At 43.2% G+C, this 27845-nt stretch overlaps 1 protein-coding gene across 1 annotated transcript in view; it reads left to right on the forward strand.

Moving 5' to 3' along the window:
* Positions 1 to 23955, forward strand: part of LOC109641624 (beta-1,3-galactosyltransferase 1-like) — a 74357-nt gene extending 50402 nt beyond the window's left edge. Inside the window, exon 4 of the mRNA XM_069520586.1 lies at positions 20868 to 23955. Coding sequence (XP_069376687.1) covers positions 21123 to 22109 — 987 coding nt within the window. The 5' untranslated portion in view covers positions 20868 to 21122 and the 3' untranslated portion in view covers positions 22110 to 23955. The remainder of the gene's footprint in view (positions 1 to 20867) is intronic.
* The last annotated feature ends 3890 nt before the right edge of the window (positions 23956 to 27845 follow it).

The raw sequence follows: 27845 nt of genomic DNA on the forward strand, positions 1-27845 counted from the left end.
AGAACAAAAACGGTCAGGCAGGATTTATCACGTGGGGGAAAATGGTTGGTACATTTTTAAAAGTAATTTAACCAAACTACATGCAGAAACACTATTTTTTACTTTTAATTAAAACACATCAGTGTGTGGGAGTTATTCATGACTGCAGGAGGATTTCAGTCGTAGATAAAGACGCTCTCTGAATGCATGCGGTTAGCGTGAGAGGGATTAGCGTGTCCTACACGAGTATCGCCCAGCACCAAAGATAATTAAGACTCATTAAGACATTTTCCGCTGGAGCTTTGTTCATTTTCCGTTTCATTTCACCCAAAAGCACGAGGTCAGAATTGTCATTCAAGTGCTCTGACAAGACACTGCGGGTCACGCTCGCTCGCTCGAAACATTCAACTCATTTATAACAATGTCGAATCCATCAGTATAAATTATTCTCAGCTTAAAGAAGTATGACGGAGTTCACTCACTAATGTGACACCTCACGTTATAGTCTGGTGTAAAAACACGTATGCACAAATATAATGTGTCGTAGATCTAGAGGAGGCACAGATCGAGGTGTGTGATAGGGAAGTTAAAGCCGTCACTCCAGCCCCGGCGCCACATCTCATTGGGAAGCTCGCTCGCTGGCTTTCTCTCTCACTCAGTTTTGTTTTCTTTCTTGCCGCCCGTGTAAACAGACGGCAGTGACATCCACACGGGAGAAACACAGCGACGGGTGTCACCAGGGGACGGTCTGGTTTACAAAAGACGTTTTTATTGTTTCCTCTGTGATTCACTTCATAGTTTAACATGTAATTCCTGTCATGCAGATGAAACGTCTCTGATGAATCAGTGAGTAAACACAAACGTGTGTGTGTCCCATTAAAGCAACTTGATTTATTTGATGACGTGGAATAGGAAGATTTGGGCACTTTATTCTCATTGTCAAAAATACCAAAAACTTTTATGAATTATTTTTCTGTTGCTCGAGCACAGGCACACTTTGACAGCAGCTGTGTGTGTGTGTGTGTGAGATCTCATATGATCCCTTTGATGTGGATGCTGATGTCAGTGTTAACGCAGCCACGTCAAACATCCTGTGCTACACTTCCAGGAGCTAATGAGACAAACGCTCTGCAAACGTCACCTTGATCTGTTGCATAATGCCGACGTTTGAATGTTAAGGAAATTTTTTTTTTTTTTTTTACTTTGATTCTGTCAATAAGAATTATTCCGATTATTTTGTTTTCATTTCATCTGGTTTTATTTTGGAATCTTTACACATCATTTTTTGTCCATTTTCAGGGCTTTTATTTTGGATTTAAATTCAGTTCTGTTTATTTTAAAAATAAAACACTTGGTCATTTCCGCTCCAGCGCTCCGTCTCTGCTCTGCTCATACACACTGCTGCTGTTGTCTGCAGAGACAGAGGGAGTCACATCTGCTGACCTGCACTCAACCCGAAACAATTTCACTCTTATTGGTTTTAGTGGAGTTTCAATGCGACCGGCTCTTGCTGCATTTTCTTCCAGCACCATGACACATTTTGGAGGGCGAGTAAGAACCAGGGTGGAAGCCAACCTCCTTTTAAAGGATGAATATAGCTTTGCACTTTATTAGCTCCCACAAATGTGAGTCCTGCAGTGAAGCCGGGTCTGTTTTGGTTGAAGCCTGTCTCCCTGTGGCTGTGGGAGTTTTCCTCCCGCCGAACACAAACCCAGTCTCACAGTTTTTGCAGTTAAAACTTGTTTTACTGCAGCAAAAAACATCCGAAATAATTGGCCATTAGTGGATCAGGGCTAAAAGAGCATAATGAATCACTTTCTTAAAACAACACTGTTGTTTGTCTGCACGTGTGTGTACATCTTTCCATATCTGCTTGTGTGCAGCATTAGAGAGCGACATGCAGCGTCATTACTACCCAGCAGGTGACTGACGGGGCATTAGGCTCTCCTGCAGCGGCGCCTGCCAAATTGGGCTCATTACGGTGCCGCGGTTCAGATCCAGGCCTGATTTGTTCGCCTTTGCATGGATCCCGGTTCTCATCAAGTGCGACAGATGAAGAGTCAGCCGAACAAATCTCATTTGTGAAATAATACGACCAGGGATCACACCATAAACAGTAATTATCGATAAAGTCAGGCAAAGTAAAGTAGTACTGCAGTTTTTCTTTGTTCTCATGCATTTTAAATCGAGTTCACTGCATCTGTGCTGGTTCAGTAAAGTCAGACTGTATATAAATAACATGTTTAAACACACTTGTTGGAAGTAACTCCATGATGCTGACTGGCACATGTTTTATTTCCCATGACATCACTGCAACAATAAAGCCGAGCTGACAGCTCTCACTAACTGGCCGGTCAAACCCAAAGTGAGCTCTGACCTCCGGCTGTGTCTCCTGTGGATCAGCTGCATGTGACTTCAGTGGAAACATGTGAGGGTCAAACTATTTTCATGCTACTGTCGCCAGAGAAAAGGAACACGCGCAAATGTACGGCGTGTTTCTCTACTGGTTAATCACGCAGACCAAAGACAGATGAAAGTCAAAACCATGTTTACTGCAAGTTTTGGTTTGTTCTGCCTTCACAAATGTAAATAATCACAGAGGCCGAGAGAACGTCGGGTGTGAATCCCCGTCGCCCAAAAACACAGACATCAATAACAATCATATTTTTGTTGTGTTTCCTTTTGAAGGTCAGTGCAGTAAAATCGTGATTCTCAAAATCGTGCAGCTCTGATCTATTTGTCATTTTTGTCCGTGAGAAAAAAACAATAATTATATTTGACGGGTGAATCGCTGTGGTTTAATTTAATGATTTCCTTGTGTGTCGAAGCAATGGAGGCAGAGAATCTTTCTCAAAGACTCAAAGCCATGTGACACTTTCCAATTTGGTCAACCACCTCTGCACGGACGCTAAATGTGGCTCAATTTAAACTGCACCTTCCTCTGTGGGCTGGAACTCTGCGGATCGATTCAGAGCATTAGAAAAACTCGGAGAGCTTGTTTGAGCCACACGCATGTATTTCGGGTCTCGTTTTCAGAAATACTATCATCATATCATTAAATCTAATTGCACATTTGTAGCCGTACAGCTTGATGGCTCCTGCTAATTGGTCCCATATTAGAAACCATAATTACCTCTGCGGCTGCAGGATGATGTTCTGCATCGTCATTGTCTCTCACTTTTTAGAAGCTAACGTGTTCAACATCAACACGTGTGCATCCGTGCGTGGACTCATGTGTTTGGATGTGTGTGAGTCGCTTATTAATTCAAGATTAAAGGGACTCATGCAAATTAGAGCAACACAATATACATGTGCAGCATCTCCATCAAAGCCACATTAACATAACATTATGGAACGCTGTTGAATCAGAGAGTAAATACGATATACGACTTTGAGAAGGGCTTCACTCTCATCATCAGTGATATCTTTGATTAATCAATAAATCAGTGAAGGGATCCTTCACTTTATATGACGGCACGTTATCTCGGACGTTTGCTACTTGCAGACATAAATGACATCCAGAAGATGGCAGAGATAGTGACAACAAGCAGAGTTAAGACTCCTCCAGCTGCATTTTGTGATAAGGTGAATCCAAGGGTGTGCGACTGGGCTCCTTATCGGCAGCAGGAGGGGATAAAGAGTTTATACATGTTCCTATATCACGAGTAGGAGAGACACTTATAGGGAGAAAACCCCTGAGATTATTCTGAGAATGAAGTTGTGTGTTTTATTTTTACACGAAAAAGTCTTACATTTGCAAGAATTTCAGCAGTTAAAGGTCAAAGGTCAAACATCTGGACGGAAACTGCACTGGTTGGCTGAGGCTTACAAACAGCAGGGTGTTAATTCTAGTTCTCACTTATTTATTTTCACGATCACTCTTAAATCTAGTGATTGATTAGTTAATGTGAGAGTTTTTCCTTTGTATTATACCTCAGTGTCATATTTTTATCTTAGTAGGAGTTCTTTTTAAAAACTGTATATATTTGTTTTGATTACACAAAGTCAAAAACAATAAATTAATAACTTGTTAAAATGTTAAAGTCGTTATCTGGAGGCGTACGAGCCATCAAACTGTGATCCAGACCAAAGTATCACTGTCCCACAGCAGCCTTTTGTTTTTTTGTTTATATTTTTATTTCTCAGTTTTTGCACGCGCCTCCTTTTCCATCTCGGCCAAGGTCAATCACAGAAATTGTCGCTCTTATTCCCAAAACAATATCTCTTCATAACCTGAGTGTGCTCAATGAGCTGAATGTGCACTTACGTCTGCGTCTGACCTTCGCCGCTCACGTCTGGAGCTCTCCTAAATATCAGCGTTATTTTCTCTCAGTGTTGTCGTTCTTCTGTTTATTGCAGAGCAGAGTCCAGGACTAATTCCCCCACTGGGACATTTCTATCTATTCTATTGTAAACTGTTCTAAAGTGCTTTTTCCTCTTGTGTCACTCTGAGTATTTACGGCCTGGAGGGACTGATTCCCGACTCTGAAACCACGATAAAAACGGACCCTGACCATCATTCTAAAAGAAGACCTCCTTGGTTTTCAATTTTCTCACAGCTGCTTCCAAATCAGTTTTGGAATTCTGAATACTTCCTGCACAATTCAAGTGCAAATTCAAGACAAGCATTAACCACAGAGGTCTCCTAATGCTTTTGACTTTGCCTTTATCGACCACTTAAATTTAATTACCGTGCTGTTGCACAACAAAGTTTTACTTGACTTGAATTGTTTTTTTCACTTTAGTATATCAAAGGTTCCAAGTCACTCATACTTTACTTCTTACAAAGTTCTAGTACGAGTTCAGACACAATGAAATGCATGTTTTTAAAATAATTAAACACAGAGACATGAATTCACCCGCATGCTGCAAAGTGTTTGGAGGTCAGTTTAAACAACCATTGTGAGTCCTGGGGCTTTATTCACATTTGCTAAAAGAGGAAAGAGACTGGAGGAAAATGTTTTTCCTGCTGAGCTCTGACATCGCTGCTGATCTATTTACAGTCGTAGTTGTTTTGGTGAATCAACAGTTGTCAAAATAACAATGCAAAGAAGAAATAAAGATAAAGAAATAAATACATACAAATAAAATTTGCTTGTGGCGTTGTTTTGGCCGACAGCCAGTGACAGTGACTTGACCAAAGTACCTTGTGTTTCATAGTTTAATAGATTTCTGCAAGAGCCACATTAAATATAGACAAGCTTCACCTCTAGGGCAACGATCAAATAACTTTTATCGGTGAAATCACACAGTCGACATAGTGTACGTGCTGCAGCCGTGTCTCTACCCCGAGGACGTTGTGGTTGGCTTAAAGAAAACGTCCAGAGTGTCCTAAATAGAAAAAAGTTATAAAATAGGTGTCAAATAATCCAGTGTTCCCTGACATATTTCACCCATACACATTTTCCACCTCCCTAATCCAATATTTAACTGATTCTTCTCCATATGTTTACAGGACCAGCTTTTCTCTTGCACTCTCCATCGTCTTTACTTTGTCTTGAGACTGTTTGCTGCTCCGTCGACCCATTTTCCATGTCGGCATCATTAAAATTTCATCATATCTTAAATCTGAAAGCCCAGAAGGAGAGAGAGAGAAGAAAGCGAGACAATGGAAGTGAGAACTGGTGGTTGGATATCACAAGTGTTAATCGCAGCTTCCATCTCGTCCTGTTTTCCCTCCGCGCACCATCTGACACTTGTCACTTTAAAGAAAGAGACTCATTACTTTGCTGTAGAGCTGAATGAGGCCAGACTGACAGAAATACAGACGTGTCAGTGGAAAATGTCTTGACTTCAGGTGATAAATGTCAAATCATTCAAACCTGATGACAGCCACTGGCCGGGAGCACTTTGTTTTCAGTCTGTTGTCTGTCCGTGTGTATGTACGATATCAGCTCAGCTTCCCCATCTGTAAAAGTCCCCACGCTCCACTGCAGCATCTGTAGCACTGATCCAAAAACAATAAGTCATCGCGTCTGTGCAGAATTATCACCACTTTGATTTGTGGAAGTGTTTTTATCCCATTAATCATTGATTTTTGTGTCTTTACACTTCTGTGTGTGTGTGTGTGTGTGTGTGTGTGTCCCTCCCTTGTGAGAGCTGATACAAGAAGTTATTTGATTACAGGTAGATATTGCGCGGTGCTGTTACTCTCATCTGTTTTAATGGCTTATAAGATTTCACTTTATTTATACACAGAAATAACACGATTCACAAAGTTCCTTGAGATGGTTTCTGAATCACTAATATTATAGTACATTCCTGTATCAGGTTGGGTATTGTAGTTTTCTTCACGATAAGAGTGGCTTTTACATATTAACTATTAAAGTATGTCTGACTTAAATATACAAATATAAATACGTGCAAAACAAAATCATTAGGTCTGTTGTGTTCCTCCCTTCCTTCTTCTTCTCTTGGCTTACTGGCAGATCACTTTGAAAGAGGTGCGCACCACCTCCAACTCTACAAGCTGTTGCTCTCCGCACTGATATTGAAATACAGCCACACTTTCCACCATTTAGCCCTTTGGTTGTTGTATTGACAGCAAAAGTTAGCCACTGTTGAGGTAGGTCATTGTTGGAGGACGTGTAGAGCCACCAGAGTTAAGAATAATCTGGACGAGACACGTGTTTGGTGTCCAGGCTGTGTAGGAACCAGCCCCGTTCTTGTATCAGTTAATAGAGTCTGTCTGTGTGTGTGTGTTCTTGTTTTGTGTCGTAGTGATACACAGATGTAGGGATAACCTTTGTGCCCAGCTCCCAGTAGCTCTGTCAGACGCTTCACCTGAAACAGCTGATGAACGGCCCATAAACTCTCTGCAGCCACTGAGAACAACTCGGGGGGCGTTATACAAATGTGCGTTGTAGCGTCGTCGACTTTAAACAGACAGCGGGTCCTTAACTCCCATGCAGCTGTAAAAACCTGACAGTCAACACTTATGCAGTCCACCGTGAATCATGAGAGTAATACAATAAAGTGCTCAGAGCCGCCTGCAGCCGGTGGAAGATATCACTTTGTACGCAGTCACATTTACACTTTCATGATTTACACCAGGTATTATGTTCAGTTAAGTCGCATGTTAAATTTATTGTTCTTCATCTCCGACTCGTGTTCAGTCGGAACGAGAGCGACGTCGTTTGCATCAATCACGAAACAGAATGAGATCGAACCGAGGTCCCCGAGACCTGACACCAGCCACAAGTACAAGTATAACTCACCGGAGGTTAGTGCAACTTTATTCATTCAGCGGGTCCCACTGAACATAACACGTAACATTACACACATAAAATATCACAACAAGACACATCAGACACACAAATCCACGTATCCAGCTAATGGGAAATTTTACAACCATCAATTCACATCGGAGGAAGTTGCAAAATACGTTTTTGGATGAAGTGCATATCGAGTCCCATCTTAAATTGTTCTCGGAAATGAAAAGCTGCATTCAACTAGAAACATATACTTTTAAAAATAAGTGTGATGCCTGATGCGAATGTGAGATGTGAAAATGGTACTTTGGTTGTCAGAGTAATTCAGGATTGTACATTTTCATATAATTTTTTTACTTTAACCACTACGTGTGGGGGGGGGCAGGGAAAAAATCTGGAGCCATGTTTTTCTTTGAGATATTCATGTTTTTTTTTTGTTTGTCTCGTTAAACCGAACATTTGAAAGTAAAGTATTCCAAGAACATTTATATCTATGCATGAATATAAATATATGAATCTACTGATCTTTACAAAGTGATAATCATAGTTTTTTCTTAAGCACCAGATCGTCACCACTTGATGTTGATTCCATCTCTTTTCTCGATGCACACATTTGTTTTTATCCTCATGACCTACTCACTAAATGCTTAATTTTGTAGTTTAGTTGCGTTGCCATTGATGTGCAAACTCAAGGAAAACGCAAGGAAATAAAAAAGTTATTTCCTAACAGGTTCAATCGTTTTCTTCACCCCTTTTATTCCACACTTTAATTTCAGCCTGATGAAAGAACTCAGTGGTTTCACTCTCACAGCTGCCTGCGTATGGAAATGAAATAAAGTGACGTTCAGCTTTTCTTCTGATCGAGAATCCACAGAGCTGGAATCTGGAGCTTCCCCGTTCACAACCTTTATCTCTTGTAATTTTTCCTCTAATGAAATGAAATCACAAAGAGCGCTGTAGCAAACAGCAATCAGCCTAATTAAACTAATGCAAATATAATCTGCAACTCTTAACGTTGACGACGTGTGTTTTAATTAGTGATTTAATGAAAGCTACAATTCAGGCCTGGTTATTGAATGCTAACTAATAAAGCTGCGCTTAGTGTCAGCCTCTCTTGTCATTACGTTCGGAGCGCGGCGCTGGAATAAGAACAGATTAAAAGACCAATCAGATAATAGAAGATTGTTAAATGTGACATTACATTTTCATATGATTTAATAATCTGTGTTGCAGCGACTCGTTTATCCACAAGGTCTCATCTCATTTTGAGTTTGGGCTCCAAAAATGTATTTTTACAGCATCTGCTTTGATTCAAGCCGGCAAAGCAACAGAAATCAAACATTTTTCATTGTGGAGTCATTGAGAGTCCACCCCTGTGTTTGTTGATTTCACTTTGCAAGAGATGTTTTCAGAGGTTTTTTTCTGTGGTGCATTAGCATTTTCTTTTTTGTAGGAGATCTCAAACAAAACAGAGGCTTGTCTCGTGGTCTTTGCTCTTTCTCAGCTGGAAACAAATTTTAACTGAACACAGACCAGAATTATTAATCAGATAAAGTGGCTCGTTCAGACTGGACCCACTGAGCTCGAGCTTTCAGCTGCCTCGGGCCTTTTCTCCTCGACTGCACATGCTTTTTTGAAAGGAGAACAGGAAAATGCTCAAACATCAAATACAAGAGAAGAACGTTGTGGTAATCTGGGTGAGGCCGACACCTGAGAGTATCAGAGAAGATGAATTTGTGTTTACGTCATGAGTTTGCAGAGAGAGTTTGTGTTGCAGCCGTTTCTGCAGCCGCCCGCATTCCCTCCCCCACACCCACCTCCCGACCCTGGCAGAGGGTTCACTGTGTTTGTTTAAAACTTAATTGACACTTTTTACAAGGTGCTCACTAATCTTTTTTCTTACAGTGTCGAGTGAGTCGAGAGTTTGTTGTTAGGGTAACAGTTTTACTGAGACACTCGGGGCGAAAAATGAAGAAGAGGCTTTATTTGAATAGACGTGTTATTGTCAGCGCAGTGAGAAAAGAAAAAGCAGACGTACGTACTCTTGCCTTCCTCGTCTTCGCCGGGTTTATCAGAACAAGATGCTGCAGAGGAAAGTACACAGACCTGACTATGACACAGATTTACAACTGGGGGATGCTGGGTAACGAGATGATTTTAAAGAGAGCACAAAGAAGCTGAAGATTCCAGTGACCAGAGGCATCATGTTGCACATACATGTCATTGTGAACATGATATCTCAGAAGCCGTAGAGGCACAAACATTCACATGGTCCCTGTGGTGACTGAGGGTAAAAATTAAAATGTGACCTTGCCATATTCCCTGTTGCAGCCCCCCCCCCACTGCCTTTGCAGGTGCATACAGGTCTTTGAGTGTTAGCTTGCAGAAAGCCTCCTGAGGACAGATGTGATTTGACGCCATGATGGGAGCTGCTGCAGGGATGAGTCTCACGGTGAAAGAGATGTCTGTGTTTCTAAAAAAGATCCTCAGAGTTCCTGCAGAGAGCTGGCTGGCGAGAGGAAGGAGAAATCGGACTGCGGATTGCGTCATTCAGAGGTTTCTGTTCAAATCACAGCAAGTTATCTTTCCAATAGTGCAGCCTGAGCTCACTTATTGATCGCAGATGATTGGACATTAACTGTACCGTGCAGCCCACAAAAAGAAAGAGATGGTCTTATTAGAGACCATGTGAGTAGCTTTGGTTTTATCTGTCGTGCGGCCCACACCTCCTTCTCTCTCTCTTTTTTTCTTTCTCTGTCTTTTGTAAATGAGTGAACCCAAGTGACTGGGGCTGAATGATCCTGCTTGATGGAGGCCATTTTGCCGCGGGTCAAAGACAGGCTTGTAGATGAGAGGAAGGTGCTGGAGGAAGAAAGGAGAGAGAAAAACATGCAAGTGATTAGATGCAGGTGCAGCTAATGAAAAGATCGAAGAAGTCTAAGGCTTGTGGGTAATTCTCTGATGTTCTATACACTAAGGGCGCTGTGATCTGTTTGTTTATGTGTTGTTTACCATACTATGACTTAATTACATCATATTATGTGTAATTAAGTGCAATCTGTTCTTTTTATAGCTGTAGCTGCATTTTGTGCCTGTTGATTAGAAAACAGAATAGAACAGAGTACACAGACACTTAAAGCACGCACGCACACACACACACACACACACACGTTCACCTTGACATCTCAGCGGCCGGCTCGGATCGATCCGTCCCGGAGGAAAGTCTGGCCGTCCAGCAGCTAATCACACAGATGGATCTCTCATCTGACAGCCATCATAAGCAGTGAGACTGCTACTGGATCACTTGCTGACATCACACACACACACACACACACACACACACACACACACACACACACACACACACATACATTTCTGTTTGCAAAATACATTTTCCATTTTCTTCATTGTAATGGGAATTTTTACATTTGTGAATGTTCAATTGCATTAGCAGACATGTATGTGGAGGACTTACCAAATGGTTGACCGAATTGTTTATCTGAAAGGGCAACCTTAAGGTTTACGATGGTGGCTTAAGAGACGTGAGTTTTTTGGGCTCGAGAAACCATTTCTTTATGGCTTCTCATGGTATCTCTGATTGGGATCAAATAACTGGGGTCTCACAGAGGGGTCATCCACAGAACATGTAAACAAATGGACAGGATGTCTCCTCCACTGAGTGAAACTACAGGAGGGTAATAAATACCTTTGCATGCTTAGTGGGAGGGGGCTGAGAGTTATAAGAACACAGATTCTCCTATGTTCTTTGCTCATTTGTGCATGTCAATCAGGTGATGTGTACTGATGAGTCCATCTGCAGATGCTGAATTAAACTTTCAGAAAGAAGTGTTTGACTCTGTGCTTGTTTCACAGAAATTGCCACCACATCATCAAAAGTCAAACCTTAGCAAACACAACACTACAGCGTGCCGAGGTGGTCATGTCACAAATCTATGCAGCCCCAGTAAAGACCCCTCGGGCATGTTAGTAGCTTGTATTTTTATTCTTAACATATAAATAATAAAGAATACTTGGTCTTGTTATGCGTGTGGAATAAATTCACTTCATTGAGCTTTCACACGTGTGTGTGTGGCTGCATAGGAGCTGTCCGGTGCTGAAACATGTTTTTGTCATTTCCTCGTGGTCACTAATAGTTTGATGAATATTCTTTGGCCAAATTCAATTTAAAAAAAAATCTATATTTAATGTTTTGTGTTCCATATGTGCTTTTATAGAGAAGTTCCTTTTAAAGTAACTCTGAAAATGACATGTGTGTCTTTTCTATAAGTTTAAATGTTTTATTGAGCTGCTTTTATTTTGTCATAAATTGCTTGTTGGCTTGATCAGAGATCTATTAAGCCAAACAGGAAGTGTTTCTACAAAACAAACATTGCCAAGAAATGAGCTCAGCACCATAGCTTTGAAATCCTCTTCACTTCTTGTCGCTTTAATGCGAGAAATTCCTTCCAGGCGTGTTACATCATCTAATGGGTGTTTTATTTACAAGGTTGGAAACTTGAGGACTCAGCATTTGGCAGAATAATTGTTGAGTCACTTGTATTGATCAACGGCCCGAGCAGCAGATATATTACGGTCAGTTAATGCTATGAGACGGTAAAAATTGTACTTATGAGGTTTAGAATCGCCCTATTAATCTTTCCGCCATCTTTCATTCGTCTATGTTGTTTTTCTTTCTTTCTCTTTTGTCTCTTTTTTGCTTATAGGGATTTCTTCTTGACTCTCCTCCCTCCTTTTATCTCTTTATCTTTCGGGTTCTCTGTCAAAGCTTTGCCCGGAGGTGAAAATGTTTGAGGCGCCTCATTAAAGTGGCATTCAGAGATGCCGACGCCCAGCTGGAGTTACAGTCCACATCCTCGTCTGCTTCTGCACAGAAGGGTTTAAATATGGTCAGGGTTTAGGAAGCCAAACTCTGTAAACAAATATCCACTCTTTGCTCTGCCCTCTAATGTTTCATCACACACACACACACACTCACATCTATACATATGTCACACAAACAGGAAAAGACATGTTTCCTCCCACATCTCACCTCTGTGAAGCCGAAGCTCGGTGCGTCTGACAGGTGGAATCATTTATTTACTGGGGGCATACTGAGCGGCGCGGCCTCTGACCAGACCTCACGCTGGCCACAGATAGCAGCCTCACCCCCGAGGGGCCCAAGGCAGCAGTGGGCAATCAGCCTGTGGGTTATCACACACACCAGTTTAGCTGAAGGGCCTGCTGGGATTTCTGAAGGATCGTAAAGTTTGTGCATCACTGTGTGTGTCTGTTTGTTGAGCTCGGGGGGTGCATCCACTGGGAACCTTTTATCTGGATTTATATGTATTATTTATTTTTCCATCTGTCCTTGAATTTAAAAGCAGAAAGGTTGTAACTTTTCAATGACTGTGAGTAGAACGTCATGAAAATGTATAGTTTATAGATGTTCAACTCTTATTTCACAGTATTAAGAGTCATTTCACTAAAGTATTCAAAGTAGGAAATTATTGTCCCAATTATTTTTTACCTTACCATATATGTAACTTGTACAAATAAAAGAAAAATCAGGATTTTATTTAGTTGGAAGTATTTAAAAAGATCATGTAGGGCATAAATATATATTTTATTGCTTCTTTATTACGCATACATAGATTTAGTTTTTTTGACTGTTGCATTTGACCTTAGATCAAGTGTTAGAGAAGAGGAAGAAGAAATGTCCTAAAGGCAGATCATGTTCAAGAGGTCACAAGCTTTGACCTTTGACTTCACAAATCAGTTCATCAGTGAGTCTAAATGAACATTTGTCCCAAATATAAAGAAATTCCCACTCGGCGTTTCAGAAACGTTGCGTTCACAACAGACGTAGAGCCCAAACACATAACCCCTCCATCACCATGGTAACAGTAGACTGTTGCAGAATAGTGTCTCAGTATTGGACAGTGTGTTTTTGTTGGTTTGAGATTTGACGTCTTCCCTCAGTGAGCAGCTTTCACTCATACAGCTGAAAATAATTCTTACCTGTTTGTGCACTTACTCTAGTTATTGTGTACCTGCATACCGCACTCCAGCAGAGTGTGTGTGTGTGTTTCCAGTGCCCCTCAGTAGGAGTATTATTTACCAGAAGGAGTGCTGAAGCTGCATGTCCTCAGCCTGTGCTGCCATCAGCAACGGCAGTGGGGTGTGAATGCAACTGTGTGTGTGTGTTTGTGTGTGTGTGTGTGTGTGTGTGTGTGTGTCTGTCTATATGCATGTGTAGGCTCCTGCATTTGCCTAAAAAACGAACCCCACTGTGTTGACTTTTCAAATAAAAACCAGTTGGTGTGTGTGTGTGCCTCTGCGTCGTGTGGGTTCCCCCCCAGCATCCCTGCTGCCTGGAGTTGTGTGTGTTATCTCGACAGGTGCAGTTGTCTGTGTGCTGCTATATAATCGGATGTGTTGAGCCTGTTCCACGCTGTACCTGTCTGCCAGCGCTGAGATGGTGTTTGTGATAACTCCTCGCCCCCCTGATAGCGGCTGCAGCTCTGAAGCACGGTGGAGGAACAGTGCCACTGGGCAGCAGCTCTGCACATATGTTGGACTTGTACTAATCCTCTGTCTCCATCAGCTCCTTCCAGATGTTTTCTCAGCTAAATGAGTGAATGTGAATAATTTGTGTACGTATGTGTGCAAAAGTTGAGAAGTTAATTAGCTCGTATTGGAGCTTGACTTGGGAGGTTTTCCATGAACACTGTCTCGACTTTGTTTTGTGTGCGTCTGTGAGCAGATGTGTGTTGGTGCTAATTGATGCCCGTAGCGCAATGGTTCCTCTAGTGAGCATGAGGCCTTTTAATATCACGTGTCTGTCGTCTGCTGAGACACAGTGCAGAGAGGTCGAGGGCCATGGGAGATTTGTGCTTCATGTGCACACACATGAATCCTCTTTTTCAACCTGAGATATTTGTATTCAGGTTTTTTTTCAGTTTCGTGTCCATCCTTGTAGAAAAATGTCAGCAGCAACTGATTGACATCCCTGTTTTCAGGAAACTGTCTGGACTTCAGTGCATGTCTGAATTCAGGGGTTGCATCCTTCGGAGGCTGCATTTGAGAACCGACTGTGTCCCAGTGCTGAGAGTAGACCGTCCCCGTTTTGATGGCTCCTCCAAACACATCCGACAAATATGACTGTCTATCCCTGGGTGACAAAGGCTCTGATAGGTTCAGGTTTCATTGTGCTTATGTGATGAACCGTTTTCGAATGAGGGTATGGTGCCCAGCATTTAGTGTGTAATTCTTAAGTGCACATGTGTGGATTAGATTTTGTGCATGTGTTGGCGGTCTCTGTCCCCAGAACATTACACCCCACACAATGTTGTGAAAGTCTGATTCATTGCTTTGCAGATGGACGTAACCAAAGGCAAATAAAATTACCCAAAAACACCCTGAGAGAGCCTCAAGAGGCCGGATCAATGGCGGAGAATTTACAAGCTGATCACAGACTCTGGGCCACTGCAGTTTATCGTGTTGAAGGTGTGTGTGTGGACGCTGTCACAGAGCTGAGGTCAGTGCTCGATTGAAAGAGAGAAGAATGGAGGAGAGGTGCAGTGAGAGGCTGCTGCTACACTGTGTGTAAACACTGCTTGCCCTCTCAGTTTGTTTTTCCAGTTCCTCTGCTTCTGTGCCGGCTCCGAGAGACACACGATTTGCAGGTTATCTGATTTGAGCGGATGTAAAATCTTTGATTTGGGAGATCACACTGCACCACACCGAACGCAGAGATTGAGATGCAGAGCAGATGCTGTCGATTGATTTTCCTTGTTCGTACAAATCAAATTCTGCTGGCAGGTATAGAAAACAACGAGACCAGACTCTGCGTCTGGATTGATAAACACAACAGTCCGCTAACATTGAAATTCAATAGGTTTTATAAAGAGTTGCACTTCACCTCTACTTAAAGCAGTGAATTAAAACAAATGGACACATTTGATCGTTAAACACAGTGCTTTACAAATAGTGTAAAAAAGGTAAAGATGCCTCCAGTTACTTCAGCAGTGTTGTGAGGTGATAAGAGTCCGATGTGTATTTGTTCCAAGCACAGGCAAAGTAATACAAATGATAATATTGACTGTATTTTAATACTGTGCCATTCTAAATGCTTTAAGCCTGGGCTCTTATCTCCATCTTATTCAACCTAAACTGCTTTTACCTTCACCACCTTTCAGCGGAGTCTCTGCAGAAACACAGCTTCATCCAGAATTCGTCCGGCTGGTGTGACATGATGTCTGGTTTTGGTTGCCTCTATAATTCCACTTTCCCCGATGCAGCACCGCAGCTTAAATATTGTATAACAGCAGTGTTACCGAGTCGGACAGTGAAATGTATTACCTGCATGAATCAAGTTGTCATTTCCAATTTATGAGGGATTTAACCATTCAGAGTCTGGCCTGTGTGTGGAGCCGATGGAAACTGTTTACCGGAGGCAAGTGGCCTCAAACCTCTTCTTGAACATGATATCTCACGTCTGCCTTAAGAGAATTACTTAATAGCTTCTTAATTAAAAAGTCTCAAATTGAATTATCTGAATTTTAGGCCTTAAAAAGTCTTTAAAGTCAATAAGATATTTCATACATGCTCATAAATATATTTAGGTATTTGTATTTCTGTTAACAATCTTTTAGTTTAGTGTGAAGTATGGCAGCATACATAGTTTGTAATGTGTGTTTCAGTTCTTTATCAATAACACCGACTGATCGCTGAGAATTAATCTCTGGGAAAGACTTTAATCCTCAATTAAGAGGAGATCTAAGTATTTTTAGGAATCTGGTATTACTTCATATCTGTCGTACATGACATAGATCTTGAATTTCCTTCATTATGATCTTAAAAAGGCTTGAATCTGCAGAAAAGGGATACAGCTCTTGTGTTTTTACTGCACACCCCTCCACCTTTGCACATAATTCCCAGTTTGTCACAGTGTTGTCTTTGACCAAGTTTTAACTCAGCAGTCGTGACATCCTCAGAGTTTTGGCTGCAGACTGATATGCCCCAGCGCAGTTTGGGCTCAAGTCGGCACTGAAGTGGGGAGCGTGCATCAGGCTTCTGTACAGCGGCCAAATCTGTTGGCTGCTATTGATATCCCATTTCCTCTGTCTCTCCTAAGCTGCTTTGCATTCAGATGTCCTCGCACTAAGCCCAGAGTGTCCAGCCTGTGGCCTGCAAAACTCTCGATACGCCCGTGCAGACACACAACCATCGCTGAGCCTTTTATTATGCAGGAAACAAAAGCGTAGCGAGCGCCACACTGGGAGTCGTCCAACCCTAACATGTCAATTGTGCCTCTTTTTTATTAGGTGGGATGCAAACCAATTTGGCCATTGCCGTTAAATTCCTCATTAATTCCCCTTTTGAATGTCCCGAAGCCGACATAATGGGTTTTAGAGTTGGCAGAAGATTGCAGGAAAAGAGGATCAAAACGCGGGAACAGAAGACCGGACAATTCAAAACCTCCTGTTGAGCTTATCGCACATTCGACAGCAGGAGCTCGAGATAAGGTGTTGAGTTATGGACTCAGACGGCGTGTGTCAGCAGTGAAAATGGAGACGAAATTAAAAAAAAGCACAAATGCAACAGTAGCTTTCAGCATTGGAGATTCACAGCACATTCAGATTTAGCTCTCATTGGCCTCACATTGGGGGTTTTTTCAGGGTAAAGTGTGTTTGAGTCCGGGAAGCTGCTGTTTGCTCTGTAATTACAAACACATACGCAGGCACACTAAGACAATATCACAGTGGCAAGGGTGTATGAATATAAAATGTAGTACTGGGGAACATAAAAGCAATTATTTCTTGTTTTCATTATCCACTTGAACGATATTTGCAGGTCGTGCCTTCGCTTTCAGACGCTGTTTCCACGTCCTAATGCTGCGATTTAGAGGATTTTTAGTGACAGCTTTGCTTTAATCAGCTGCTGCCAAAAGCCACAAGTGACGGAGGCGGCCTCTTGTTTTCCCCTGATAATCATTAACTCTGTAATATCAGAGCAGGCAGCGTGAATGCAAGATGTCCTGTCTCACATTCATACCTTCGAAGAAGACAATACACATTACAGAGTATTTCTGCAAGAGCGTTTCATTTCTCTTATTCCCTCCCTCGCTGACTCACGCACACACACACACACACAAACACACACTCACACACACACACACACACACACACACCCTCCCAAATCAAGGTCACCCCACCCTGCACTAAAGACTGCAATCAATTATCTGGTGCAACATTAAAACGAGACTGAAACTCCCACATCACTGTGATCTGAGCTTCCTGCTCCATCTTACAGAGGTCGCTCTACTGTAAAGACAACAGAGCAAATGAGTCAGGTCTAAATCTAAATATGATTTAACTGTAATGTGGAATAACAAGGAGCTGTACTTGTTAATTAGTTAATTAGTGACTTTTCTTCATTATTTGTTTGATTATATGCACAAATCATTGTTTTTGTTGTGTGTCCGTCCCTCTCATATACTGTAGATATTCTATATGTCATAAAGATATTATATATGTCATGTTGATATGGTCAAAGATCGCTGTGGCCTCAGAAAACACAATTTTAATCCAGAGAATCTTTCAAATTAGGTACAAATGTTCTCTTGGACTCCAAAGACGAACTGATTAGATTCTGGTTGTGAAAGACCTTGTGAACGCAATATCTCTCAAATGCAAGTAGAGATTTCTCTGCTGCTTCAGGCTTGATCTTTAAATGTGTCTCTTGCCAGTAGGGCGGCATGGTGGTGCAGTGGTTGGCATTTGCACCTCAAAGCAGGAAAGTTTGAATCCTGGTCTCTCTTCGTGTCTGCATTGAATAGAGAGAAGCAGCAGATCCTCACATTTGACAAGTGAAGACTGTTGCTTTTACTTGACAAGTGACTTAAATGATCAATCATTCATCAATTGTTGTCAGGTTGATTTTCCGTCGATCGATTGATGAACTGTCGGAGCACTCGACAGGATCAAAGTGTCGAAGAGGCGTCTCATCTTGAAAAGCTCGGTGTCTACCTCGCTCTCTGTGGCCTGTCGAGGGCTGGGAAGTGTTTGATCACTGTAGCCGTCCACACAGAGGCCATGGACCATGTGGAGTCTCGGAATCAGTGCGCGGTGTAATGAGGCAGCGACCAGCTCAGTATGAGGTCACTAAATTGACTTCCTGGGGAGTTACATCCAAAACACTGCAGCACTTAATGCCAGTGTACTGCAGACTGTTTCTCCCCCCACTGCTTCCTGTCCGTCTTCCTCTGTCACTGCGCTGTCATGACAACCGATTCAGATTAGCATGTCGTTTACATTAAGCCCTGTGAACGGGCCTTAATGCTAATTGTAATTACTACACATTCATGTTTTTTCCTCCCTTTTTTTAGTGTTAATACCTGTTTTTACTGCAGAATATACTGCAGTCAGACAGGCACAGTCATACTAGTACTTCAGTCCTACCTGTATACACAAGTAATGAGGGTGAATATACACATATGAACCATACACTGCAATTGAAGATGGACGACACATCTCCACTTCCTCCCTCTATTTAGAAATATAGCAAAAATATCCTGATACAAACGTTACCATCTTTTGCATGTGGTGCACAGATGTCCACCTCTTTATGCAAAAACTCCAGTGATTTCACCTCCCATCATGCAGCAGTGCACTTGACTCTCTACCCAGACTGTTGAATCTGTGTCTTCTGCTTTGGCCATGCTCAACTAACCACTAACCACAATTTAACAGTGATTTTACCGAATATTTCCTCCTGCAAGAACTTTATCACCTCCCTCTACAAATGTGATCTAACGCCTCTGATATTCTGTCGGAGGTGTAAAACATTCAGGAGAGGACCTCTGCAGAGCGCTCGTGTAATTCAGAGACACAGCGGCATGAAATGACATGGCCGTCTTTCATTTTGCTCGTGGGGTGGGAGTTGTAGTTCTCGGGACTTTGTGAGGTGCATCACCCAAAGAGGATATCGGTTAATCTGAGCTCCAACAGAGACAGACAGAGGAATTAACCGATGGAGCCACCTATGGAAACAACGGAGGTGGGGAAAAGGGTGATGTGCAAACAGGAAGAAGGGAAAGAAAGGGAGAGAGGTCAAGGAGAGGGGATGAATATGATGCTTTAGTGATTTTGTGCAGGAGAGAGTGAGGAGGAGTGGAGGCCAAGGAGATTGAGCGGCTTTAGGAAGACTGATTGTGGTGGAAGCTGTCAGTAAGTTAGAGGTGAGCTCCGAGGAGAGGAGAGGAATACTCCACCCTGCTGGGAAAGAAAATGACAGAGGAGAGAAAATGTGGAGGTTGTTTAGGATGATGTGAGGAAAGAGCAAGCGCGTGTGGGGAGACCTGAAATGAGAGAAAAACAACAAAAAGCCAGAGGGATAGAGAGCAAGACAAAGGAAGACGCGCAGGGAGGTAGTGAGACATATAAAGATGGATCAAGCAGCCACTGGAGTGGAGAAGCGGAGAGTGATTGAGGGGATGGAGAGGGAGGGAGGTGTGGAAAAGCAGCCATGATGAGATGGATTCTACTGGACCGTGAGATTGATGACTCTGCTCCACAAAGAGAGGGAAGAGATAGTGGAAAACGAGGGGAGGAAGGAGAGAAAAGTCCTGATGAAAAGAAGCGCAGTGCCCCCGCAAGACAAGAAAAGAAACTGATAAAAGAACGCGGGAGTTTTTATCTCAGCCCTTCCATCTGAAAACACAAGCAGCATCTCAGTATCTCTAATAGGATCTATTGCACTTTTTTGCTCATCATCAGTTGTGCATGGAAAATAAAACTTATTTCTGCAGAATAAGAGCTGCGCCGCTGCTGCATCACAAGAGATTATGTGCAGAGAAAAGTCGGTTTGAAAAGAAGGATTAGATGTAGTTCGGCTTTTTTGACACCGAAGAAAACCAGCGAATTAGTTTTCCGTCACTGCCTCTGAATGCAAAGTGAGATTTAAATACCTTGGATACAATAAACGCAGAGTTTTTTTTAAACATATTCCATATTTAGAGCTGAAATTCAGCCCCTTATGGTCCGTGAGTGTGACCAATTAGAGCGATAATTCTTAGCGTTGCCGGACTTCTGCAGCGGCGCCTGTCCAGCTAACGAAGGAGCGGCTTGTTACAGGGTAAAATATGTAAAATCCACATTCGGGTGCCGACTGAGGTAGAGAGAGAGAAGATGGGTGAGGAGGGGAGTAAAAGGGGGGGGGGGGGGGGAGTTGAGACCAAGAGAATGAGAGGTTGTGGATATTAATCTTCTCTCACGATAACGTTTAACTTTTACTTTCTCTGTCGTCTCCCTCTCCTCCTCCTCTCAGGCTGCCAGATTGCTTATGATTTGCCAGCCTGTGTCTGTTGGAGGAGGGATAAGACGGAGATGAGCAGTGTTTGCAAACACAAAATGGTCGGAGCGGAGGAGAGAGAGTAAAGATATTCACTTCTTATCAGAGGCGCTGTTGGAGTGATCCGGAAACTGTGGCCTGGTCCACCAGTGGATGGATGTTCTAGGTTGTGAAGAATGCAGAATAGAAAATATTGTTAAATATATCACGTCTTGCTGCCTCTCCATGAAAACTAGTTAAAAGTAGGTTTATGTCACTGCTGCCGTCTACATTCACAGCTTTGATTAATGCTGCCTCTGTCTGTGCTTTCTCGTCTTCTTCCAGATGCACTGAGCCCTGAAACCTTGGTGCCGGCTGCGATGGGACACAGTAAGGCCGTGGACACGATGAGAATCCTCTGCAGCGTTCCCTCTCAATCACAGCAGCATCTGTAGACAGTAGATTGGTCCGTTATCTGACCTTAATGTCAGCCGTGTTGCCGTGGCAGCCTCAAGCTGCACCGCCGGATCAACCCATGGAGGCGTGGCCTGAACACCCCCCGCACCGCTGCCCCTGGTAAGACCAGCCACATGAACAGCGATGCCTTCTAAGGTCTCCTGCCTATACCTGCTGACAGTGGTTTGTTGGGCCAGCGCTCTGTGGTACCTGAGCGTGTCCCGCCCCTCCACGTCCTATGTGGGACAGCTTAATATCCCCATACGCACGGCGCCCAAGCTGGGCAAGAACGCCACCTTCGGCAACATCCGCACGCGCACGCTCAACCCGCACGACTTTGACTACCTCATCAATGAGGAGAAGAAGTGCGAAGCGGAGCCGCCCTTCCTCGTCATCCTCATCAGCACCACTCACAAGGAATTTGACGCCCGTCAGGCCATCAGAGAGACATGGGGGGACGAGAGCACGTTTCCCGAGGTGCGCGTGGTCACGCTCTTCCTGTTGGGACGCAGCACCGACGCCATTCTCAACGAGATGGTGGAGCAGGAGAGTCAGATCTTTCACGACGTGGTAGTGGAGGATTTTATTGACTCTTACCACAATCTGACGCTTAAGACGCTGATGGGCATGCGTTGGGTGGCCACGTTTTGTTCCCAGGCTCAATATGTCCTGAAGACGGACAGTGACATTTTTGTCAACATGGAGAACCTCATCTACAACCTCCTGAAGCCCACCACCAAGCCCAGGAGGAGGTACTTCACTGGCTATGTCATCAATGGTGGGCCAATCAGAGACATGCGCAGCAAGTGGTACATGCCCAGGGATCTTTACCCCGAGAGCAAGTACCCGCCCTTCTGCTCCGGCACCGGGTACATCTTCTCAGCTGACGTGGCCGAGCTCATATACAATACTTCGTTACACACGAGGCTGCTGCATCTCGAGGACGTGTACGTTGGCGTGTGCCTCCGAAAGCTCGGCATCCACCCCTTCCAGAACAGCGGCTTCAACCACTGGAAGATGGCCTACAGCCTTTGCCGCTACCGCCGCGTGGTCACCGTCCACCAGATCTCGCCCGAGGAGATGCACCGCATCTGGAACGACATGACCAGCAAGAAACACCTGAAATGTTAGTAGGACTGTTTGCACTCGCACCAGCGGAGGAGTCTGGGAGGATTGAATTTCATTAACTGTTTCTCCGCTGGTCAGCCCTGAGCTGAAGGAACATTATTGACGAAGAGTCCGGGGCTTTTTTCTGCCGCAGACTTGCTTTGTCAGGAGTGTCTGCAGCTGCAAGGCCACAAAAAAACCTCTGCATTACTCCGTGTTCTCCCTCGTTTCAAGGTGCTGCTCAGCTCAGACTCTCAAATTGCGTCAAAGGTTGGATTCGTTTTCAAAAAAATGTGCTAAACCATCATTTTTACAGGAAATTACCCCACAGCAGCAATTGTCCCTGGTTACCATACATTAGATTTAAAATAAACAGCAACACTTAAAGTTGTCACCTCACGAGCTCCTAATTATGAATGTTCCTGTGTTTTCAGTCGATGTACTAACTGAACGAGGTGTTGATGTTGGATGTACTGTCTGGCAGCGCGTCACGAGGACCACGCTGAGTTCACGGTGTGAAGACTCGGCTGAAACATGTTGTTCTCACTCCGTGGTATTGATGAGCCGACCTGTTTGCCTCTGTAATATTTCAGAATTAGACATATTTTCTTACAGCAGAACAACCCTGGAACATTTCTTCAACAAGTATCTGGAAGACGTGAAGATGTCGGCGCTCACATTCCCAAGTGAATGTTACTTCTGTGACCGTGTACAGTGTGATTCGTCTCAGGCGCTGCAGTGTGCTGTTATATTTTCTATTACTTGAACATGAAGAACAGATTCACCAGTGGGAGAGAGTGCTGAAGACAAATATCACACTTTGGAGTGCTTTCTTCTTTTCAATTACTTGAGATTAAATAAAGCGCTTTTATAAGACTTGATATTTTATTTATTACAGAAAACCACATAAAAGTTTTTATTCCAGTCGGTTTGATATGAATTCCCTGTAAGTTAATACACCCACGTGCATGTTGGGAAACTTGATTATACCCTGAAGTGTTTCTGCAGAAATCAAAGTGTCTCATCAGAGGCGCAGCTGTGCTCGGTTTAAAGCGAGTCGCAGCTCTCGATGCGTCACAGACGCGCTGCTGAAGCTTCTGCGTGGCGAACATCACGTCTCAGCAAGAGGAAGCACTGAGGGGATTGTGATGTCAAAATAAAGTGCATACAGTTTTCAGCACGACTTATAGGTTGAATTAGGTTTTTTTTATTATAGAAAATGTAAAAAGAAATATTTATTTTTCCCATTTTTTTTAAAGGGCTTCAGAATGGAGAATGTGTTCAAAACAAAACCACAAGATGACTGCTTTATTGTTCCACCACTTCCTTCACCGCAGTGATAATGGGCTCAAGCACAGGTAACAGTCGACAATAGTTTAAATTGAATTCAGTTTTGCTTTCAACTAATTGATTTTATGTGGTAATTTCAAAACAAAGAAAGTAAAATATAGCTCTTATATATATATATATATATATATATATAACTATTAACGTGTGTGTGTGTCTTCAACGTGATGCAGAGTGCAGACAAATCAGCACCTTGCAACATCCAACTATAATTAGGTGGCTCAGCCTCTGATGCCTACAGGTGTGTGTTTGTGTGTGTGTGCACGTTGGATCTGTGAGCTCTTTGTTCCAGCATCATCATCATCATCATCATCATCTGACAGAGCAGCAGCACAACTCCTCTGGGACTCTGGGAGAAATGAAAAGTGTCTTCTGTTCTGTTCTTGCAAAGATACACATAAAAATGTGGAAAGCACTTGTGGCGCTGCTCCGTCCTCAAACTGTTTCACTCGGAAATCTGGTGGGAGCTTGTCGGCAGAAAACACAACCGCGTGGTTACGATTTCTTCATAATAAAACAACTCCCAGATGGCGTCTTTACTTCAAATGCGTCTTTTTTGATCTGTTTTTGCAGCTGAAATATAATTGAAAACGTTTTATGGAAAAGAACTGCCACAGTGTGTCGTCAGTTAATGGATTTATTTTTGCACGGTAGCACATATGTGAAGTAATTGTTATTCACAGCCTCTTATCTTCACTGCTGTCTTTTGCATTCCCCTGATCACGCCCTGCAGTGGCACATGCAGTTTGAGACTGTGTGGTGAGAAATAGAACGTGTGGACCCAGTGGTGGAGCATTTAAAGGGCTAAAGCTCTGGGAAAATGAAAAGCGAGTGATTATTCCGGGGCTTGTGCTAAATGAAACTCATAATGAGCGAGGCGGAGTGCTCGACGAGTGGGAATGCTCCGATTTCTAAACAATCCTTTGGAAAACAGGCTGGTGAAGCTCAGAGTGGAAATACAAAGCTATCAGGACCTTGAGTTGGCGGGAAATCCTCCGTAGACCAGAGCGTCTGATTTTGGTTCGGCCGCTTACAACGTCTGGTGGAGACGGCCCCAGGATCAGGACACAGCTATTGAGTCTTTCATTAAATTAAAACAAATTTGAATTCTTCAAGTAGATACCTCTAAACAAATTCATTATTTACCACTCTGTTTTCTCTCAGGTCACCTCGAGAACGACCACCAGCTCGGATCGACACATCGTGTTCCTGTAAATGTTCCTTCTAATTATTAGAATAAAAGCAGATAACACTGAGGTAATTTACATTCACTGCTCAGCACTGCAATTTCTCAAACTGTCACTCATCTGTGGCTGTTGATGGCCGCAGATGTGGGTCAGTTGTTGGTGGACGATGCAGCCAGAGATGCTCATTACTGCTAATAAAGCTCCAGACAGCTGAGGAGGCGGCACAAGAGGCAGGTGGAGCCACAGGATGTGGAGTCACAGCGTTATAGTGATGAATTAGTCATATTTACTTCCTGCTCTCTGAGACTGAAAAGGTCAAAATCACAGAATCGTTTTCATCATTTAGGACTGAAATTTAAATTTGTTTTGAAGTGACTCCTCTGCAAAAACAAATCAGTGACTCTGATGTGACTCATTCCACATGTCCTGCAGCAGGACTTTAACCCTAGCAACTCCGATACGCAAAGCAAAACTTAAATATTGATATCAGGTAATCCCGTCCTTGCTGGTGACAGCACTTCAGCAGCATGAATTACTTTCTGTCATCGGTAACAGATAGATGGGATTTAAATAGGAAGCATACATCAGGGCGTGGGGCAGGGGCGCCACGAGCGCTTGACAGAGATAAGTGTGACAGCCGGGCGGAATTTGAATTGCAGGAGCGATAAATTAACTCTTAATGGCGTTGGACAGAAGCCGATCTCTTGGAACCGGTGGATTCTCAGAGCTGAACCTCACCTTATTCCTACAGCAGCAGCTTCATATTTATGACCTGCTGCACGCTGGGGCAGGAACATTTGCATGTGTGCATGAGAGCGGAGTCTCATAAATACCTGATGGGCTGGTGAGCGTCCACATCATTTGATGCAGAGGCAGGTAGAGGAACAAGGTGTTCATAACAGCCTGCTCTGTTCTTGATGTCAGTCCTTTTTATATTTGAGCGTATACCTGGGGAAAGTGTGCAGCTCATGTTTATCTGTCCTGGAGGCAGCGTGGAGAGGGTCTGTGAGTGAGTCTGTTTCATGTGATCCTTGTATTCCTTTTATTCCGCTCGCATCCAGTCAGCGCTGCTCGCTCAGCCGCTCCAGAGGCACTGAGGCAGTTCGGCAGTTTACGGCGTTAGACAGGGTCGAGCAGTGACCTTTTTTATGCCTCTGCACCGGCGACAGCCAGCGGCCAGAGGGATGATGTTTCCTCGGTGTCCCTCTGTTCTTTTCTGTCCACACAATATGTCAAGAACGTCATGAAAGTTGGTACAAACATTAATTTGGACTGAAGATGAACTGATTAGAATGAGGTGGTCAAAGGTCGAGATTTCTGTGACCTTACTCAACATGTTTTTGGTCTTGTGAACGCAGCATCTCAGGAATCCCTTCAGGCAGTTTCTCCAAATTTGGTACAAGTGTTGAGTTGGATTTGACGATGAACTGATTCCATTTGTGTGGTTGCAGATGTGTCCCATTCTGAGAGCTTGATGTCACTATTGCGTCTGTCTGTTAAATATTAGCCTGATAAATATTGAGCTAGAGGCAGAAGAGGATTAGAACCAAATTGTCCAAGCAGCAGTAACTGAACTTCTCTTCTTCTGAACTTTCTTTTTCTTTGTTCGATACAAAAGCTTTTCTTTCTCTTTCACTGGGTCATTGACTTTGATTTAGTTCCTTCAGCCCACTGCACAAAGACTTTTAACATTGATTCGACAGGTTTGCTTACTTTAACATCTCACGCATCATGTGCAACGGAGACCTGAGCTGCTTTGACTCTAAGATTCTGTTGTGGACTAAACATGGGGCTTTTTCCAGTCATTAGCTGCAGCCCACACCACTCTGGTGAGGGCCCGTGGGGAGTAATTGCCTCATTTGGGATGTAATTAATCTCTATTAAAACCGCATCCATCTTAGGCCGTTACCTCACCCACATCTCACACACAATTTTGCGCTTCACAACACAAACCGCCGGGAACACGCCGGGAGATACAGAGAGGGAAAAGGTTGAAAAGACGCTTTCCTGCTTTCCAGGAGGGGAAATGAAGAGGTTTAAAGCACGGAAAGAAACTGCAGTGGAGATAAGTGTCCGAAAAAGAGGTAGAATCTCATTTGTGCAATTCTGTTTTCAATTTAGCTGCATATTTGACAGATTTCTCTCCTTTTTCATTCACTTCTTCCCCTTGATTTCTCTTTCTCTCACCACCTTTCCTTATCTTTCTCTGCCTCTGATAGTCTAAGATGGGCTTAAGCTTCCATCTTCTCTCTGCCTCCTTCCCTCTCTCTCTCTCTCTCAGTTCCTCCGTCTGCTGCTGTTCTTACCGCAAGGCCCCAGAAATCCTCTGCAGATGCCTGAGAGACCGACTGTTGACAGACAACACGGCTTTAAATGTGAAAACAAGGCTATTTCAAGCAGGGATTGCATGAATTCATAGGCAGATGTTTTTCTTTGCACTTGTTTGACATTTTTCTGCAAACTTGTCAACACAAAAGGCTTTGTGAGGGAAGCGCGGAGGAAAATGCAAACATTTTGTGCCTGTCACAGTGACAGCTTTCATCTGGAGATGTTGCTTATGCACATGGACAAATATAACACTAAACTTCTCATGTTTCCTAATCGCCACTAGCTCCCTGCATTTGGAGCTCGTTGATAAATGCAGCAACACAGACAGAACAATGACGTTAATATTCAGGCCGACATCAGTTCAGTTATTCTCCAAGTAAAAAGACACTTTTATGTGAAATTACCTTCAGCTCCAATAAGATAACACAATTTCAGAGATAACTTCATCAGACAGAACACCACCGTGAATCCCAATCACATTCCAGCTGGACCCTTTCAGAGAAATCTATTTTCCCACTTATCTGACTAAACGAATATCATCGTACCTGCAGCCATCAGCTCCATCTTTGTAATTGTCCTCTTGGAATGCAGCAACAGTCAAATGACAAAAACATGTTTCACATCCATATTGTACGATGTAATGTGACGCTTATGTTGCCAGGTGGAGAATTTGAGGTGATAACAGACCTGCAATTCAGATTTGACTTATATTTTTATCTCGTCTGAACCAGGCGTTTTAGAAGCCAATCTTTTTATTTTATTTCTTCTCTTTCTTCGCAGCATTTCTGTATAATCTGCTCCATGCTCCGTTTCTGTGCCAGCGCTTGATTTGCTCTAATTAAATGGGACTGACACTGTTTACGCATTAGAGAAGAACAAAGATGCGGCTGATTCGAAC

Source organism: Paralichthys olivaceus, chromosome 24, assembly GCF_024713975.1.
Source record: "Paralichthys olivaceus isolate ysfri-2021 chromosome 24, ASM2471397v2, whole genome shotgun sequence".
In the NCBI taxonomy this organism is placed as follows: Eukaryota; Metazoa; Chordata; class Actinopteri; order Pleuronectiformes; family Paralichthyidae; genus Paralichthys; species Paralichthys olivaceus.